Below are 20,262 nucleotides of genomic sequence, written 5' to 3' on the forward strand. Positions count from 1 at the left end.
TCTGTAACTGGGTGCTGAACTTTCTAACAGGCAGACCCCAGTCAGTCAGAGTCCACAGCCGCACATCCAGCTCCAGAACCGTAAGCACTGGGACACCACAGGGGTGCGTGCTGAGTCCACTCCTCTACACGCTCTTCACCTATGACTGTGTGGCCCACCAGAACAACACCAGCATCATTAAATTCAGGGATGACACTACAGTCATTGGCCTGATCACTGGTGGGGTTGAAACATCACACAGAAGAGAGGTGGCGGACCTGGTGACTTGGTGTCATGACAACAACCTTCATCTCAATACAGACAAGACCAAAGAGATGATCATCGACCCAAGAACAAGGAAAAAGGAGCCGCATAAACCCCTGTATATCAATGAGATTATTCAATTCAATTCAGTTTTATTTGTATAGCGCATATTTACAACAACAAGTCATCTCATAGCGCTTCACAAAGGCAGAGACAGAAACACTAGACGAGGGTGGAGAGGGTGAAAACCTTCAAGTTCCTTGGCACTTACATCAGCGAGGACCTCACCTGGTCTCACAACACCCAACAAATGATCAAGAAGTCCCAACAGAGACTGTACTTCCTGAGAAGACTGAGGAAATTTGGCATGTCAACCAAAATCCTCAGCTGCTTCTACAGATGTACTATCGAGAGTGTCCTTACCGCCTCTGTCACGGTCTGGTACGGAAACTGCACAGCACAAGACAGGAAGGCACTCCAGAGGGTGATCAAGACTTCACAGCACATTGCTGGGGCAGCCTTCCCCTCACTGCAAGACATTTACAAAACCAGGGTCCTACAAAGAACACACAACCTCCTCAGAGACAGCACACACACAACACTCAGTCTTCACACTCCTACCATCAGGCAGACGCTACAGGAGTGTGAAGTCCAGGACCACAAGGCTGGCAAACAGGCCCTCAGGCTTCTCAGTGAATCACTCACACACTGCACATATTGTTTATTGTTGTTCTTATTGCTTTATTTATTTTAATGTGTTGTCTTTTTTAGGGAGAATGAACAGAGTAAGAGTTTCATTGGGTTGTGAAACTACCTGTCTTGCTGTGCACATGACAATAAAACTCTTGACTCTAGACTTTGTCTCCTGCGTCATTCATGCAGATTATAGCTACCAAAGTGCAAAGTCACAAAATCACGCTTGCACATATTAAAAAACTTAAAGTCCAACTTGGAGGTCAACGCAGAGAAACTTTCCTTCTCTCAGCAGATGAATATGAAAACAGCCTTCTGGCGTCATCTGGTATCATTCTGCACAACGAGCATGTTTTTGTGGGACTTGAAGAAATCGTGAAAATATTACTGGATTGTTGTTTTATTCCGAAGACTCAAATGTTTTACCAGCATCGAGTTTACTCCTACAATAAATTATGGATGGAATGGAAACGTGAACGACTCATTTTTTAAAACGTGTGATGAAGTGTGACAACGCCGCGGTCTGCTGAGTCAAACCGTAAATCTCATGAAAAACACCGTCCACCTAAAATATTGATGGCAGCCGTAAAACGGGACTAAATCCTGGCGGTGTGTGCGGCCACAAGTGGAGGGTTTTCACGAGTTCACGTCCAGAGAAACATCCAGAGACACCGCTGAGGCTTCAGATCTCAGAGCTGGATCAGGTCCTGCTCTGGTAGATCTTCCTATCTTCCCACTTTAAGTGAATTCGCTCCCAGTCATGCCTCTGTTTTCCTGCCAATTCTTCCTTCACCTCAATTGGATTTCTCACATCATTACCAGTGTTTAGTGACAGCTGTAGATTATGCTGAAAGTCGTGCTGATTTAATGAGACTTAACGACGGGGCTAGTCCTACGAGCACTGATACTAACATCTTCCCCAGATGGCAGAATGGGATATCAGTTATCTTTTAATGCCTGCTGCTGGGCTGGCAGAGCGCAGCGCCAGTGCCCTATCAGTATGCCTGGTGATGCACGGGAATAAAAGCTGGCACTGATGAGGTGAGCCAAGCATGTTTAAAATTTTAGCGAGGCCCACTAAAAACTAATGCCAGACATATAAAACCGAACGGGAATGTGACAGAAATACTGACTGGAATTAGAGGAGGCAGAGGGTGTGTCTGTATTCAGAACAAATACACACATCATGCAAGCGGCTCGCCATCTTCATCCACAAGCCACTGACGTTTCCACAAACACAGCTCAATCTTCATCAATTTGATTCTCTTTTTTTTTCTTGGTTTACTCATCCAAAGCATTGGTCAGGCATATTTCCGCACATTATTTAAAAAAAACACGTGTGGCTCAGTGTATATTCATTTTCCTTCTTTTTTTTTTTTTTGGTTATTCCACCAGAGCAGATGTGATTTTTTTCTTCTACTTCCACACAGGACAGAGGATCATGAAAGAGCTCTGCTGTTAATTCTGAGCCCAGAGAGGAAGGAGGGGGTTTTCTGACATCTTTCATAATTAAAGGCCGTAACACATGCAGGCCTCAGACTGTACATGTGGTCGCACTGTGTGGAAGTGGTAGCAGAGGGAAGACACTGGGAGAGCTCTCTCTGACAAAACAAAACTAGTTTGAGAGCATTCAATCATAGATGGATGCAGCAAACAATGACTTCACCCACTGGTTTTCACTGGAGAGGAATTGAAGCCTAAAGGATGAGTTTTTGGTTGATGCCGTCTTTTCCGGTCGGAGGAAGGAAGTTCCAAATATGGGAAGCAGAGTGGACGCAGCTGAAGCCTGATTGGTGCACAGAGTGGACACGTGCAGCATCATCGGCTGCACAGGACAGATGAGTTAAACATGTTTGACTTCACTCAGAAACTGTGTGTGTAAAGTGCATAAAAACATAAATATCTAACTAAAGACTGGACGTTGTAAAAAAAAAAAAAAGGCAGAACTACAGCGAACAATGTATTGAATTAACAAACGCTAGCGTGTTAGCAGTGATTATAACACGAGTGAATTAAAGTAATGTACACGTGACTCGCCTGTCAATCACTCCAGATCAGACATGCCAATCAAGTCAGCCCCGCCCCCAGAATGAAATCTCTCTTTGAGGCCTAACATCTACTTAATATGAGATTATTTTCCAAATTACTACCAGCACGCTCATCAGAAAGACTGAATTCAGCGAATGACACCACAGTGACTAATGGAAATAATGTGCTGACTCAGTATTTTGTGGTGTGATTTTGAATGGGAGTTAAATTCATTTGCATTTAAATTCAGTTCTAAGAACTTTATCGGCATCAAGGTTTCAAGAAATACTATTGCTAAAGCACCAAAGTACAATTTATCCACAGTAAAAGTAAACTAAACATTTGTATAACATTAAGATGAATATATAAGTTATACAAAGAATGTACAAAATGCATTGTGTGTGTGTGTGTGTGATCTCTTTTAAATGTAGTTTTTATTCTCTTTATTATTATCATTTTCTCTGAAGTCTAGCAGCTTCTGCATCATACAATCTGATGTTCAGTCCGTTAACGTCTTTAAAAACAACAGCAGCATAAATTCCTCTGCTGAATGCACTTTGGTGAATGAGTTTAAAGTCACCTCATGTAAAACGAACTGAGTCACACGAGCTGAACTTCACGAGTTCAGTAAACGTAAGATATGAAGTGGAATCACAGAGACTGTTACAGACAGACTGGATTAGTTTTACAGTGTTTTCCTCATTTAGCTTTGAGATGTTTCAGGCTGCTCTTTGGTACTGTGAGGTAATCTATTATTATATTTATAAGTCTGCGAGTGTAAAGACTGAATTCACTCCTAACCTTTGTTATGGTTAGAATAGTTTTTATCATGAGGAAAAAAACAAGCATAACTTAATATGATTAAAGACACTCAGCAAGTTTCCATAATGTCTGTTCCTCAAATTACAACAAACAAGTCTTTACTTTCTGACAATGCATCCTGGGAAATCTGCTTATACGCCACTTGTCTTTCTTATAAAACTGTTTTAATGAGTTGAGTGAAGTCTCAGCTGCTCATTTATTAACCACCATTTTATGTCACGACGCCTCATATAATGAAAACTAGACATTTAAAAATTAGACATTTTAATTAACAAAACGTATATATTTGCATAAATAAAAACTGGGAGAGATAAACTGTTTTGATTACATTCCTGTGTGATGTTCTGCTGTGTGGGGCTTGTGGGGACTGATGCTCGTTAAAGGAAGCAAAGAACATAAATGCTGAATAAGAAATGACTGTTATTCAAGACATCTATACACACGAAACAATCCCCGGCAAACTGTAGAGAAGCACTAGACTGTGTTTAGTTATTGTTATTATTGTCATCCTTCTTCTTCTTCTTCTTTGAATGAGATTTTGAAACAGAACCTAGAAGTTAAAGGTTGCACAAGAAGCAAAGACGATTTTAAGATTCGTGGTGTTTTGTTCTAACACGATGAGTCGTTTTCAAACAGCATGTTTTTACTGTACATGAGAAAAAGACCCTCAATGTGTTTGACAGACTTTAAAGTGTCCTATGGAGCTTTTAAATTGTCCATTTCTGCAACAACAATGGAAAAGAGTAAAAATAAAAAAGGATGAAACATCGCACTCATATCAGATAAAACTTTAATTCACAACACAGAAATTCATACATGTTTCTATATACAGCGCTGCACTCTGCATACTTTACATATGGAGCTCAAGATGGTTCCAAAATAATCAGAAAATAGGAATTTATTTAACTGAGTAACAGCTGATGCAGTTGGTACTGTCCAAGGCAATTAAAATATAGAATATGATGCAGCTTTGAAGGGAAAAATATCTACAAATACCTACAAATGGAATGTGTGTATGTGTGGTTTCAGTTTATTATTTACACGTGAGGTATCATTGGTATATCAATATACAGACGGAGATATGTAGCATCCAAAAGGCCATCTGGAAACAGTAAATGCAATGAAAATATAAATGGAGTCCGACATTATCCTCAATGTCCTGTCAGCTAGCGTCACATAATAAATACCATTCTTTCATTTAAAAAACAAAACTGTGATTCTTGTATTTCATATCGACACAAACTATAAATATCAGCTTATTTTATAAACAAAACACAAAGAAGGTCATAAATGATGTTGAAAGGCAGGAGAACGGTGGTTTACTGGTTCAGCAGCTGAGCCGTTCCCTGTGTGTCTGACTTGCATGTCAGCAGCCAAACAGTTCACCAGCGCCGCATGTCGGGTCGGATCCACACAAGCACAATGGACCCAGTCTCTCCCTGAGAACCCCGTGGACGATCGGCAGCTCGTCTCTGTCAGTCCCAGCCAAAGTCCTGCCCGCTCATCTGGTAGAATCGCTGGTTGAAGGGTCTGTAGAAATCTCGGAGCCTCTGCAGCACCTCGGAGGGGATCTGAGGATGAGGTCTGCCCTTGGACTTCCCCAGGCACCGAGGCCTGCTGCTGCCCTCCGGCTTCTTCAAGCACGGGAAGCCTTTAGTCTGGTTGAAGTAGAAGTGTTTGTCTGAAACGACCCTCTTCAGGCCTAAGAAGTCCTGAACTCGACCCATCTCCCCGGCTGGATCGGACACCAGCCGCTCGCCGCTCACAAACAGGAAATGAGACAGCGAGAAGTGCTGCAGCCAGTTCTCCAGGTGCTTGGCGTAGAGGCCGATCCGCACGGCGCTCCACGTGGTGTCGATCAGGCCCGTGGACGAGTTCTTCAAGGCCAGGCTCTGGAAGGACGGAAGGCCCGGGTTCTTGGAGAGAGTCTGGGTGTAGTCGGACACAGCCCTCGTCACCGGATCCCTGACCACCACGATCAGCTTGGTCCGGCAGTTCATGGTGCAGACGCGACCAGGAGCCTCTTTAGTGACGAAGTAGCTCGGCGTCTTCTCCATGGTGATCTGGCCGTCCAGCGTCCGAGGCATCAGGTTCCTGGACGGACAGAGAGAAAGTGTCAGAAAAAGAATCCCTTACAAACCTTAGAGTGGAGACGCCCACAAGTTCATGGCTTCATTAGTTGGGCTTTTTTGGCCACTAGGGGGCAGCACAACAAACATGACGTAACATTGAACTACCATAAATCCTGGACTATGAGCCGCTACTTTATTCACACGCTCTGAACGCTGCGGCTTAAACAACGATGCGGCTAATTTATGGATTTTTACGAGTTTGCCTCGAGACCAAAGTGAGGCTGAGAGCGACGAGGACAGAGAGACTGAGGAAGTGATGAAGTGATTCTGAGGCTGTTCAGCTCCTGAAGACACTGAAGAAGACGACTTTAGTGGTTTTAGTGCAGGAGGAAGATGAAGATAGCCATCAGTGACTTTTCCTGGTAGCTGCTGGAGTCTTATTTCCTTAACCAGCCGTGTTACAGGAAGTGTTCAGAAAAAAGCCTCTACGGTACGTATCTGTGGATGTTACCGCTACGCATTTAATTAAAGGTTAAAACATCTTTCTGTGTAAATATCTCATGTTCCAACATGGACACCTGCAGCTTAGAGACACCTGCAGCCTGGATATGAACACACCTGGTTTCCTGTTTACAGGTAGTGGGTGGAGCTTATATTCAGGTGGCTCCATAGTCTGGACTTTACGGTACATATTTGTCCAACAGCTGCAGGAGAACAGCAGCACTCATTCTGGCCAACTTGGGAAAGTACTCTTAGCTTTTAGCTCTGTTTTGGTCTCCACCGGCTTCTGGTTTCTCTGCACCAGCTTGTTGCTAGTTTGCTGTTTACAGGTTAAGCAAACAAATTATCGGTTAACCAGAGTTTTATTAACTGAAAACAAATGTTTGCTGGGTTTACGAGAGTGGTTCAGTGAACTTAGGAAAACTCTGACCAGCTAAACGATGCTGACGCTGTTGAGCTGATTATTTTATAACCGTTTGGTGATTCGTCACGTTGCATGTGTTGGACATCTCACAACTCCTTACATGTTGAAGCAACTAAAGCCAACCTTTACTTCCCTCCTGCCAGTTTAATTACACATGAATTCCAGCGACAAGAGCATGAAGAGATAAACACATTATACACTCTCGCCATTAAAGCGCCCCAAAATCTGAGTGATTAAAGCTCCATACAGCCGCTCTGAGTCTCGCTGTAAGTCTGCAGACCAGGACCATCCGCTCACTATGGGCCCGATGAGTCAAAACCACAAAGCCTCAAGAACCACTTAACAGCAATTTCCTACAGATTTCCTCCCCCTCTTCTTCCTGCAAAGTGCCCACCAGCCCGGCCCCTCACCCCGGCTCCCCCGCCTCCCCTTCGGGTTCCTACAAGGACTCAAAGTCTGCAGGAAGTGCGACCAGGATGGAGAGCTGCTGAGCTCAGCTAGTGTGTACAACATGTGGCTGCCAGTGGAAAGGCCTGTGCTAAATGATGTGTCACAGGGAAACATTTTGCATCCTAACCCAGTTTATATTAATCTGCAACTAAACCAATAATCAGTAACTTGGAGATTTATCTTCACAGATCGTTTCCTCTCGACTTTACACGTGTGCACCTCCTGCTCTGTGATGTTTGTAATGTTTCCTCCATTGATTTGCTGAATGCTGCCTGATGCACAGGCGGCTTTTATTTCTGAAGGTAACGTGCTGTTCAACACATCCGTCGTCTGTCCTCCTGTTTACACTGGACGGACTGCGTGAGCCAGATCTGCGGGGGATTTGGATTTCAGAAACAAACTGTTTTGCGTGACAAACGGACGATGAGCAAAGTTTCAAACAATGAAACGAAGCTGTCTGTAGTTCATTTAGTCGACACGTCTTTCAGTGTGTTACTGGAAACGCAGAGCGTTCATGTGGTTTCCCATAAAATAAACAAGTAATGGAGCATATGTGCTTTATTTGTTTCACATTGGAAGTTCTAAGTCAAAACGCCAATAAAAGGAGGCCATTCAGAGATATAAATGACATGCAGGGGAAGTTTATCTTCATTTTCCGAGTTGTTTTAGTGGTCGAACACGGGTCGGCTGATTATTAACTCTCTGTACACTCAACCGGCGGCGGCTTTAAAGGCACGTTATCTTAAAAAATCACCCAAATTACACCGTTCATCATCGAAACAAAGTCAGTGAACTACTCTGTGATGCACCAACATGTCCGGAAAATGATCCAAACGTAAGCTCAAAACTGTTTTATTTCAGTTTGTAGCAGATGTTTGATATTTACTCTGCTGCAGACTGCCCTCCAGTATGGGAATTAAACATGTAATTAAATGTGTAGTTAAATATCTGTAGGTTCTTCCAGTATTAGTAACACGTGAGCATCTTGGAAACATCTTGTAAACACTGATTCCAGTTTTTTATTTATTTTGTAAACTAAATAATGAAAGAAATGAAGTTCTCTTATTTTCCTTTGGATGATTTACAGCATTCTAACTTTCTCTCTCCTTCTTCATGTATTGCAGTAAAAAAAAAAAAAAAAAGAGCCCACAGTGAAGAAAAAACACCCAGAAACACTTCAGAGTGTTAAAAAGCAGATGGTAGTTTTCATGAAGTACGGCTGTTAGTCTGAAAAATGAACACTCCTGTTTGTCTCACTTGACTTTCATGATGTAAACCCACATTATGTGTTTTTCTCTTTTCATGTGAGGGAACTAAAGTCCAGCGAAGCCCGACTTTGCCCTCAAACAGTTTTAAAATACACAAAGCAGCAGCCAGGAGTCGGTCAACTGCAGTACGGTATATGTTTTCAAAGTTTCCGTGTGTAATCATTTGAATTTAAAGCCCCATAAACCTGCATTAACAGAAGCCTTTGTCCACACTGAGGGAGCTTAACAAGCCATGAAGACAACACTGGCATGTCTTCACCTGATGCAGTGTCAGGAAGCAGATTCAGCAGCAACGTTCACTGGGAGTTGTGTTTACAAATGAAATAAAAGGCTCCTTTTAGCTCCGTTTTGGTCTCCACCAGGTCCTGAAGAAAGCTGCTGTTTATCGATTTAACCTCGTGTTTCTATAAAATAATGACTGGGGCAGTTTTAACCCTAAATTATGTGATTTTTGCACTTTTTTTTGTATGAGTTCATCAATGTGCCACATCAGCATCTGTGTTTTTATAGTTCTAAATACACCAAACGAGCCCTTTAAAGTATCCACAGGCACACATACCATCATGCTTCTACATTTCTATATTCACATCTGCACCTTTCTTACTGTACTTTTAAAAACGTCGTCTGACCAGGACCACTTCTATTCTATTTCATCCTAAATGCAGGAAAAGAAATTCCTGTTGAGCTGTAATAGTTAAAAAAAAAAGTGTCCTTGAGTGTGCAGGAAACTTCCTGAGCAAGTCTTCCTTCTTTACTTAAACTTAAGCCATTTGAGTCCGCCCCCATTAAATGATCCCCATAATAAAAGACCATTAATTGATTACTGTCTAATTGCGAGCGCTCCAAATGGCCTATCGCTGCCTGCCTGTCCCCTGTTTATCTGCGTCTGATCAATACGTCTGTCTCTGTATGACAGATAGCGCTGGGTGTATGTGTGTGTGTGTGTGTGTGTGTGTATCAGGGTGTTTTCGCACACACACACACACATCTGAGCTGAGAGGTGTCGGCGTTTACTGATGAGAAACTGAGCTCCCATCATCCCCTCCGTCACCCGCAGCCTTGGGTTTGTCCTTCGCATAAGTGACACTTCAGTAATTGACCATAAGTTGTCTTTCCATATTCATGAATAGTTAATGAGTTGTGGCTTCTGCTGCCCCCACTCTGCTCTGGTCCCTACCTCCCTCATCACTACCACTGTCATTACCAGAGGATCGATCAGGGCCATTTTCTATCATAAATCTGTCTCTGCATGTCGCCTCATTAAAAACTGTAAACACATAAGCGATGATTAATTTGAAATATCTTTTACCTCTTTTCTAAAACTACCCTTCAGTGTCCTGTTGTTGTCTGTAAGTGTGCAGAGGGAGGAACTGGGGGCACAAAGATGTTTTCTATTTAGCCTGGTGCTGGAATGCCTCGCTGACTAGCCGCACTCGTCTGGAACTCCCCGCTGTTAAAAGGATGTAGCGCTTTTCCTCCCCGAAGTGCTGCAGAGCTGATTACTCCTCCGATATGTTCGAGGCAGTCTGGATCAGAAGATTAAATAAAAACCCTGGCAACAAGGATGTGGCCAAGAGACTTCCTGCCCCCAAGATTATGGGCTCTCCTGCTGAAGCTGTGCAGCTACATCCCCTGTAGCGTCCAAACAAAAGCCCCGAAAGTGGAGCCGATTGTAGGAAAGAAGAAAAAAGAGATCCAAAAAATCCAATTATCATGTCAGTCTCTCAAGCAGAAACAGATCTAAAATTCCACGGGTTATTATAGTCATTTACTGGGCCATCTACGCTAAACACCGACTTCTGCGTTGGCAGGCGTCTCTGCATCCAAAAGCGTTCTCAGCCGAGGCCCAATTAAAGAGGTGGTGGAAAATCAAGGCAGTAAAAATAAGAGAGAGCGCAAATGACAAACTGAGGGGAACATTTCCCAGCGGCGCTGTTGTGCTCGGAGGGTGACAGAAGCAGCCTGAAGGCCATGGACCGGCTCAGCGGATGAGCGTGGGAACCTCCATCACGCCTCCGCGCCTCCATCAAGTTGTGAGATAAAACGTGTGTTAATGGTTGAAGTTTTGTTTGCTTTCAACAGGAGTGTTGCAGAGAAGCTAACAGACACAAGAGTGGCGTAAAACTGCAGCGACAAAGCTTAAAGCTTCACCGTGACGACACATGAACACACAGCCGACCCACTACAGAGGCGCCGCCGCTGTCGCCTCGCTGTCGCCATGCTCCTCGTCTGAACAGAAACCTGAGAGAGTGTCACATGCCAAAGCTGCAAAGAAACACAAATTAATGTATATAAAGCTAAATTTGGCCTCAGGAGGAGCCCTAACATCACAAAAACATACATTTCCAACCAGCAACATACTAAACAGCTACACAAGCAGAGGTTAGAGGACGCTTGGACTCCTCGGAGAAAAAACTGCTGCAGGTTTTAAATACGCGACATGTTTTCCTCCCATCAGTAAGGATGCAGTAAAGTGGAGGCTGGTCTCAATGGGAGGCCAACAGGAGCTGCCATCATGTGTGTGAGCAGGAAGGGGAGAAAATCATACGTGTGTTTTTGCAGGGGGCTGCTGGGGGTGGTCGTCTATTAAAAATGAAATAGTTTCTGTTAGTCTAATTAGTGACTACGAGTGTCCAGTTATAATTGGGAGTTGACAGGATGTGGGGGTTCAGAAGCAGCTGCAGCATTTGGCACATGAAAGCAGCGGAGCTCACAAGAGTAGAAATGTGATGAGAGCGGAGCATTGTGGGACATTTCTACAGCGAGGCTGGTCGTGCTGCGAAAAGCAAGGATGGACTTCACTCACGTGCACTGATGTATATATGTTTTTGTAATTAAGGGAAATAACAGAAAAAGTACAAAATATGTAACATTTATATACAGTGAGGAAAAAAGAAAAGAAAAAACAAAGAGTAAAACTGAAAATAACCGCAAATACAAGGAAAATAAGGATATTTTAAACTGATTTAAATGCAGTAAATTTACAGTTGACACATTTTAAAAGAATAATTGTTTTTTGTAAAAATACAGATTTTTGATGTAGACTGTTTTACAATCAGCATGTAAATAAATACTATTTAATTATCTATAATTTAACAAAACAGGTCAAATCTGTAATATATATATATATTTAATCATTTAAAAATTATATAAATGATAAAACAACTATATTTTTTTACACATAATGTTGTTCTAAAATGTTGTAAAAGAACAAATTACCATTTAAAACAATATAGGTTTTGTTGTTAAAGTGTTGCCCTATTTTTGTGGTTACAACACATATTTTTCTAAATTTAGTATTAAGTATTTTCTGTAATTTAAAGAATAGGGAACGTCTATAAAGTCTCTTTGGTGGAAAAAAAACTTGATTTATTCCCTGAACTTTATTGGAGTGGAATCAGAGGAGACATTTTTGGTTTAGCGTTAAATGTCGCATGGATTGTTGTCAGATTTGAATTGTAGTAACTTTACTGTCCCTCTAGAGCGCCACCATCAGGTCGAACCTTAAATCTGTCCAAAACTTTTAGAGTTCTCAGCTCGAGTTTGTGTTTCGTGCATATTAGCAAATCCTGCAGAGGCAAAGATCTGCAAAACCAGGACCCAGCTTCCTCTGGTTTGGGGGGATTTTCTACCCCAAGTGAAGGAGTGTAAGGATCTGGGAATCTTGTAAAGCTGGACAGATGGATCAGAGCAGAGTCAGCAGTAATTCAGGCGTCGTGAAGGTTTGTCGTTATGAAGAAGGAGCTGAACCAGAAGGCTCTTGATTTACCGCCAACCCACGGTCCAGCTCTCACCTGTGATCGTGAAACAAGGAGACCACAACCGACTAAGTTCAGTTTCTTCTGCTTTGTGGCAGGGCTTGGCCTTGAAGACAGGGTGAGGAGCTCAGACCTCAGAAAAGAGACGCTGCTTCTTCATGTCGACCAGAACCAGCTGAGGCGGTTCATCAGATCAGGATGCATTCAGGGCGACTTCAGGATAGAGAGAGACTCGCTGGAGGGATTATAGATCCCATCTGGCCGAGGGATGCCTTTGCTGAGGAGAGTCTCAAATTACCTGATTAGCCTGGGGCCACTGCGACCTGACCCCGAATCAACAGAAGAAAACTAATGGATGGATGAATTAAGCTAATGCTAGCATGCTAACGGTCTAAAGTAAGGCGGAGAACATTTACACCTGCTAAACATCAGCATGCCAGCATCATCAGGGTGAGCATGTTCAGCATGTAGCTGGAAGTCTCGTTTCTGCACACAGTGTTCATCACAAAAGGGAAATACATTCTGTAAATGTTGACATTTAGTTTTCATACCAGTTCGTGAGCCTACGATGATGCATTTGATGCCAGCTGTCAGGGTTTGGTGGTTTTGATCATCAAGTTTTGAACCCAGACACTAAGTGAGAATCAGACTCCATCGATTCAAACCATGGGATTTTTCACTCTGTGTGCTAAAACAATGTTTTTTTAAAAGCTTCCCTGGAGCAACATCGTTGTGTTTCCATCGGATCCTCCCCTCTCATCAGGCTCGTGCTATTCTATTGTGGAAATGGCAGAGCAGCGGAGCATGACTACCAAGTATCTGAAACATTTCCTTTTGGCCGACTGAAGCTGAACCATTAATTCTTCACGCAGGGCTCAAACGACACAACCTCCCAAAACTTTTACAGGCACCCAAAAACGGACCGCAATGCACCTCAAATTGTTCTAATTCCCACCATATGGGGTGTGAGCGTGGGCCTTTTCAAACCTTATAACACCACCTAGACCCAACTCCAGCCAAAACCCACCACCATTAAAACACTACAGCCCAACACGAGAGACCACTTCCTGGTCTGGTACACCAATCAGCCGCCATCATTGACGGCCCTGGGGCCGGACACACAACGAGGTGTCGGGAAAATCACCCTCGCTCTGGAAAACGCTGCGCATTAAAGTCCACTTTCACCAAATCCGGACTGACATGCTAAGTATGTGAATCCTCCCTCCTGTTTCTGACATGAAACACAAGCAGTGCTCAGGAGGATAAAAAAACGCAGCAAAGTCTCATCAAACTGACGAAGCAAAGCTCACAGTGGAGGTAAAACAAGTAATTTAGCCAGTTATTAACTAATATTGAGGATATGTTTAAATAAATGTCTGTAAATTTGATAGCAAAGATCTAAAAACATACATAATTGACAACAGAATGCATTAATTAAAGAACCAAACACCAGTGAGTGACAGTTGTTGTAGTTTATGCAGTGTTTTGCTGTAATAATTCATTTTATTATAATATTTTAGTTAGAATAATGAGGAAAGTGAATTTTGAAGTCTGCAGGTTTTTTTTAAATACAAGAAAATAAAATATCCAGCATATCAGTGAGATCAGGATTTACATAAAATACACTTGATCAGTTCTTGCTACTTTCTCAGACGAAGCTCCAGCATACTTTCTTAGCTTCACCTGTTGTCATCACTTTGCGCCCTTATTTGCATAAATCTATGCCTGTTTCACGACTGATGTCATTTTCAGCAGCGCTGGCGTTTCTGCTTGCCCTTGTGCTGCTGCCCTTAAAGGATTTATACTATATTTTAATAGCAATCCGATCAGGCGTGGCCTTTGGTGTCAACGCTGTAGGTCAGCCGATTGATAAGCTTTCAAAATATTGATGAGACTTGAGAACTGGAGTTTTTCCTCTGACAGAAATGCAGAAATGACCCTTTCATGAGCATGTGGAGGTTTCTGCTGCATGACTCTCAAATCCATGTCTTAAAAAACAACAAAAACAAATGTGTTCGTTTTAGTGTCATTAACTGAACATGCAAGAAGAAAGAAGGCAGAATTTGCTCATTACTCATTCACGGTGACAAAGCTGCGACAATCAGAGCCATTGTGCCATGGAAAGCTGAGGTTTTTCAGCTCTCTGCGGTGGCTCTAAAGTCCCATCTGAAACCCATCACTCCATGAAGTCCCCTTAAAGCCATAAAACAACACAGAAAATCATTAAATCTTTGCTTCATTTTCTCTGCACTATTTGCGGCTTTTCCATTCCCGTAATGGGCTCGTATGCACACATGCAAACGAGAAAACTGGGATGAGGAGACAGACAGGGCGGAGAGGAGAGACAGCCGAGGCCGACTTGATCGCTCAGATAAATGCGATGGAAAATGCACATGGACGAGGCCTGCAGTGGTCTCGGCGAAGACAATGCTGCTGGAACAACACGCACGGGAGGCTGCTGCTGAGCGTATGAAGTGTCTCCAGCACGCAGCTCGAACCTCGTTTCAGCCGACAGCAAGACTCATTATATGACAGAGCACATCTCTGGACCGCTCATCCAGTTCGTGCTTATTTCTCCATCCAAGGACTGTGATGATGCACAAACTGTTTTTTTAGATTTGTTACTGCGAGCTGGGCAGCAGCTGGTTGTTATTTATCTCCAGAATGATCAGCAACATACAATAAGAATGCAAAGGTCATATGTGACTGTATAAATTAGAAAACTGCTGTGAATTAATGATGTATGCAATGATCTGCAGACGAACTTCAACGAGATCAAATGTCAAAGTTTCCTTTCCAGATGTGATGGGGATCTGAGCCTCTGTTCACCGGCGTCAGATGAGAAGGACTTGCTCGTCCCACGTGGACAAGTTCTTTCTGCCCTCTATGACTTCCAGCAGACTTGCCGATTTTCCCCAATTTCTGTGCTCCAGTGACAGCAGAGGACTCGTCTTTCAGTGATTTCACCCTGGATCACGTTGCTCTTGTCTCCTCCTATTGTTGCGTTAATCCTTCCTGCTCTGCTCCCCCTCAGCTCTCAGTCAGCTTCACTTCTATGAAAAACTCGTGTTCTAGAAATCAACAAGATGTCACTATTTACATCATCCATTAGTAATTCTCCTGCAGCGATGTGCAAACTGTGTGCCGTTTAAACACCCTAAAAAAATCTGCTCTTTAATGACGTCTTGTCACCTGGTTGGTAAAGTTCACGACGGCTCCATGTTGCATCTCGTGTTGCTTCGTTGTTAAGTTTCAGAGATTCTGCTGCATGACTGATCCAACATTTACTGGCCATGTAAGTGGTGCTACATGAGCAAGACGACAGCTTTACAGCACCAGTCAGGCTAATTGAAACACACGGAAACACATAAAAAAAAAAAAAAAAAACATGCCCTGGAAACACCAGATCTGCCACAGGTATTTCCATCAGGACTTCTTCTAGTCTGCTGGAGTCGTGAGGGGAAAAGAGAAGAACAGAAACAGGGACAGAAAGTGGTGGGAAGGTTAAATAAAATGAGAGAAAAGAATGTGGGCAGAAGGATGAGCTGCAAATGTGGTGTAAAGAGACAGAAACGAGGGAACAGCAGTTAAACTGATAACATGCATGTGTGTGTTTGTGCATGCAGAGAGAGAGAGAAAGAGGGAAGCATGCTAAAATTATCAGAGGCCAAACTGCTTCCATGTGTTCTGATGCTCTCAGTTAAAACACAGCAAAGGGGGTGAAGGAAAAAAGAGGCAAGAGAAGATTAAATTACACCTCAGAGTCCACAGAGGACCATCCTGCTATCAGAGTTCTGGTGTCTCAGCGCTCTTCCTCCCGTCAGACATCTTCCTCTGATCTCACGGCACCTTTCTAGCTCTCATGTCTTTAAAATGCTGTTGTCCTGTCACACTGCCGAGAGTTCAGCCGGGATCACGTCCAGCAGAAGCTCGTAGAGCATCTGGAGATGATCAGGACCAGTTACATGTGGACCTAAATCCTCTGTTAGGGCCTTAACTACACCCAAATGATAGCTCTGGTCAGCCTGGTCTCCCCAAATCAGACAGTAGCTGATCAACATGTTATCTGCCTACAAGCGAGAAATTATGACATGCAACCACGGCCATCACCGACTGTATGACTCAGGTTTATGTGCTTTATGTCACATTAGAGTAATGATGGTGAACAAAGCGCGAATACAAGATGTCATATTGAAGTGTATAAATGGTGTTTAGATGGCTGTCAGGATGACAAAGTGGTCTGCTGGGACCCCACCAGCCCTTTGATCTACAGTGCAGCACACAGGGAGAGTTTTGTGTTGAGCTGGTCTGAAGCATCAATCAGCCGGAGTGTGTCTGTTCCTGCTATTGACAGCAGACATCAGCACATCTGCACAGGTGACAGCAGCCTCACATCATGCATCATCCTGCGCTGGATGAGGTGACATCCAAAGATAATGTGCAAAAAAACATGTTTTGGAATTAAAAGCATGTCTTTGGCATTCAGCTGTGGATGTATAGGTTCACCAGTGGCACATCAGAGTTTCTGTTGGCTCCATCACGTGCGTCTCTGAAGTTGAGGAACCTGCCTTATCATATTGTGAACGGTGCGTAAATCTTTCCAAATGCCTCCCAGTCGTCATTTTCCTGCCAAAACTGAGCTAAAAGCCAACCGCGTCTGCAGGTGTGCGTGTGTGTGCCTACCTGTACCACTCCAGCCCTCGATCATAAAACCTGTCGAAGAAGTGCGGCTCAGCGCCAAACGCTCTCACATCCGGGTGGATGCGGAGGAACTCCAGCAGGGCGCGGGTTCCTCCTTTCTTCACGCCGATTATGATCGCCTGCGGGAACCTTTTGGTCCCGAACGTGTTGGACACCGGGATGCCGTTGCTCGGGGCGCCCTCCGGTTCGCTGTCCAACATGCGCTGCGCCAGCTGTCCCGCTGCGTCCACCTGCTGTGCGTCCGCCGAGGCTGTGCGGTTCCGCTGAGGCGGCGCGTCGGGGAAGAGACGCGGTCGCCGCTCCTCCAAAATGCGGCGACGATCGTCCAAAGTGTCATATTCCCCGTCTAGGGCTCGTTGACTGTACAAAGTCCTCGGAACCGAATCGCAGAACCCGGTGAGGCAGTAGAAGAAGTAGGTGAAGATTAGGACCATGGTAAAGAACACCGAGACTTTGGACAGCGCCTTTCCAAAGTTGAACCTGACTCTGCATCCACTACATCCCATGAGTTGATCTCCTGCTCGATGCCAAAGGGCCAAAACGGTGACAGCATGTTCTTCTTCTTCTTCCTACATGGAGCTGACAAGGTTAAATGTGTGGACCAGAACCTGTTGCGCAAAGGTGAGGCATCACATGGAGAGCTTCTCTCAGCAGGCACGGAGTGGCACAGAGGATTTGTCAAAAGTCAGCGTCATAATATTTGTAAAGTTGGCAAAAAATCTATTTCAGATATTTTTTAACGTGAAAAAAAATTGTCATTAAATATGAGTGGTTTTTATGCATCCGGCTGAGAGTTGGCAGCCTGTTGGGTCTGTGCGCTCTGAGCTCCTGTAAGCTCTCATTCAAGGTTTCTCCTCCGCTTCTCCTCCGCCCACCCTCCTTTTTTTCTACAAGTCTCCTCCCTTCGCTCCTGATGCTTTATGATAAACATCTCATACGTACAGAGATGCATATAGAAGCTCTGAGATCCTGCATGAGGCAAAATAAATAAATAGATAAATGCACTTAAACATAATTAAACAGCTTTTAATTAAAATGGGAATTAGGAAAACGTGATCTCTCTGTTTGGCTTGTTTGTGATTTTAATATGTATAAAGGGACTATTTTGTAACAGAATATCTGACAAAGCAGCACAGTTTTTCTCTTTTTTTGGAGCTTAGTAACATGAAAACTCACAGATGTAAGCTGACCCCACAGAGGAAAATCCTGGTTGCCCCTTTGAACCCATATGATAGATGTGTGAGTCAGCCCTGTGAATACCAGAAGCCCTGAGGATGTCTATCTAAAACCTCCTGTACTCTGCCTGCACCCTGAGCCTCAACACCAAGCCGGCGACGCGCTCCCTCCACACAAACTTCCAACACAAAAGGCCTGAAGTGAGGAACTGCTCTGTTCCCATAAATACAGAATGTGAGTGTGTCACCTTTGGGGCTGCAGAGGAAGGATCAGCGCTGGGACGTTCCCTTCATTCTGCAGGTATAGAGTTTCTTCTGGCAGCCAGTTGAAGTTCAGACTGTAAACCTGACTAACACACCAAGGACGCTGTTTGAATGGATGAGAGGATATAAAAAAAAAGAAGAAGGTAAAGGGTCGATAATCTGTCTGAAAGAGGTGCACACACACATTCACACACTCAGCCCTGCAGCACAGAGTGTTTCAGACGGAGATAATAAATGCACTTGGCAAACCCACTGCGATGGCTAATTGAGAATTTTATGTTTTTTATCTTTACTCAGCGCCGTTCCTTGATATCCTCAGAGAAAACAAAGACTGCGCGGTTCAGGATAAGTTTGAAGTTTCTTGGAAAAACACTTCATCTAAAAGTTAGATGAGTTTTTTATCTGTACGGTGAATAAGAAGCAGGCAGGTAGCAGCACAAAGACTGAACAGAGTGGGAAGCCTCCATCCTGGCTCTGTTCAAAGGTAACACAATCTGTCCTTAATAACACATTGTGTCCCGCGGTGCAAAAACCAAAGTACAAAATGACAGTTCGCTGTTTGCGGTTATGTTAAAGGCTATTTTTTGGTCAGTGACTCCACCACAAGCTGTAAAAATGACTGTTTATGCACTTTATTTTCGGCACAGGCCAAACAAGCGAGATATATGAAAGTTAATTAGTGAGCTTGAAGGATCCTAGAAGATGGATTATGTTACCTTTGGACAGAGCCAGACTTGTTGTTTCCATATTTTCAGTCTTTGCGCTCAGTCAGCAGACTGCAAAGACATGAAAGTGAAATCAGTCCCTTCATTTAACTCCTGGCAAACAGTAGACGTGTCCTAAAATCTCTTCCTGTGACAAAACGTATAAACTTTTTAAAGTTGAGCATTACAAAACCTGTGATTGCACTTTTCCGCTCAAAGGTCTCTGTGGATTCTAACATGACCCGGGCAAATATAGAATAATGACATGTTTGGAGGCACAAACAGCCATTGTAAATCCATTGAGAAAGAGGCCAGCTTGGCACTGAGGAATTCACAGCTCTGGACGCGACTGTCTGCTGGCGAGCGGCAGATCCAGTCAGAGTGAGGTCAGGATCCAGGCTTTGCTTTCATCAGACATTTTATTTGCTTTTCCCTCATGCTAATTGCACCAGTTGGAGTTATACTGACAGGTCTGGACGCAGAAATATAAACAGTGAGATTAAAGAAACAAACAGGCAGCAGCAGTGTTGAGGAAACAAATACGACATGCAAGTTGTGAACTGTGTCTGTATATGTAGGATGGAGGTTGGATCATACGTCTCGCTGCTGATGTGTTTGCATCCATACGCCTCCAAGTCTTTGTGTACATTACTGCGCGCTCGCATTCATACGGAGGCATTTAAGCATGCAAGTGTGCCGTCCAGACTATCCGGCCAACTGTTGTGCCTGAAGGTGTGTTCTGGTGCTGCATCCCAGCGTGCAGCACAGATACAGATTTCCACAGCCGGAGGCCTGCTGATGGCGTGTACATGTGTCAGCCATTAGAGCAAATTACTAAATCCTCCCCAGCAAAAGCCCAATGTTCCACTCCATTCTGTAATTTCCAGTACGAGGAAGAAGCTGTCGCCCATTTGTGATATCCAGCAGAAGCCTTGAAGCCATCGTGACGGAGCTTTGACGAGATGCTTGTTTGTTCTGATGGCTGCAGGTTCCTACGGCAGGAACCTAATGCTTTTTATTGGGTCTGGAATGGATATCAGAGAGATATTTACTGACAATGAAGTGCAGATGGTAGATGCATCTCTGAGATGTTTCCTCCGAGTTGGTATTAGATATGACTGCTAAACAAATTCACTTTTCGTCGAGATCTCATGTGGCG

At 43.7% G+C, this 20,262-nt stretch overlaps 2 protein-coding genes across 3 annotated transcripts in view; both read right to left on the reverse strand.

Moving 5' to 3' along the window:
• LOC103361740 (hydroxyacylglutathione hydrolase, mitochondrial) overlaps window positions 1–5,066 on the reverse strand; it is a 16,604-nt gene extending 11,538 nt beyond the window's left edge. Inside the window, exon 1 of the mRNA XM_008287913.1 lies at window positions 5,056–5,066. The gene's annotated coding sequence lies outside the window, so the exon portion shown is untranslated. The remainder of the gene's footprint in view (window positions 1–5,055) is intronic.
• si:dkey-121b10.7 (heparan sulfate glucosamine 3-O-sulfotransferase 6) lies at window positions 4,560–18,506 on the reverse strand. 2 transcript variants are annotated; one of them, XM_008287910.1, is made up of 3 exons: window positions 18,384–18,506; window positions 16,943–17,929; window positions 4,560–5,880 (listed from the first exon to the last, which is right to left on the reverse strand). In XM_008287910.1, the coding sequence occupies exons 2-3, from the start codon at window positions 17,464–17,466 to the stop codon at window positions 5,262–5,264; spliced, it is 1,143 nt and encodes a 380-aa protein (XP_008286132.1). In that variant the 5' UTR covers window positions 17,467–17,929; window positions 18,384–18,506; the 3' UTR covers window positions 4,560–5,261. The 2 variants fall into 2 exon arrangements, with proteins under 2 accessions (XP_008286132.1, XP_008286131.1); XM_008287909.1 differs by having other exon boundaries at window positions 16,943–18,506.
• Window positions 18,507–20,262: the final 1,756 nt, after the last annotated feature.

The sequence above is a fragment of the Stegastes partitus genome, unplaced genomic scaffold (genome assembly GCF_000690725.1).
Source record: "Stegastes partitus isolate 25-593 unplaced genomic scaffold, Stegastes_partitus-1.0.2 Scaffold528, whole genome shotgun sequence".
Classification (NCBI taxonomy): Eukaryota; Metazoa; Chordata; class Actinopteri; family Pomacentridae; genus Stegastes; species Stegastes partitus.

Coding starts and splice junctions, on each gene's coding strand:
- si:dkey-121b10.7 (XM_008287910.1), bottom strand. CDS start 17,466: ATGGGATGTAGTGGATGCAGAGTCAGGTTCAACTTTGGAAAGGCGCTG. Junction 5,881..16,942: donor CGAGGGCTGGAGTGGTACAG/GTAGGCACACAC, acceptor CTGTCCGTCCAG/GAACCTGATGCCTCGGACGC.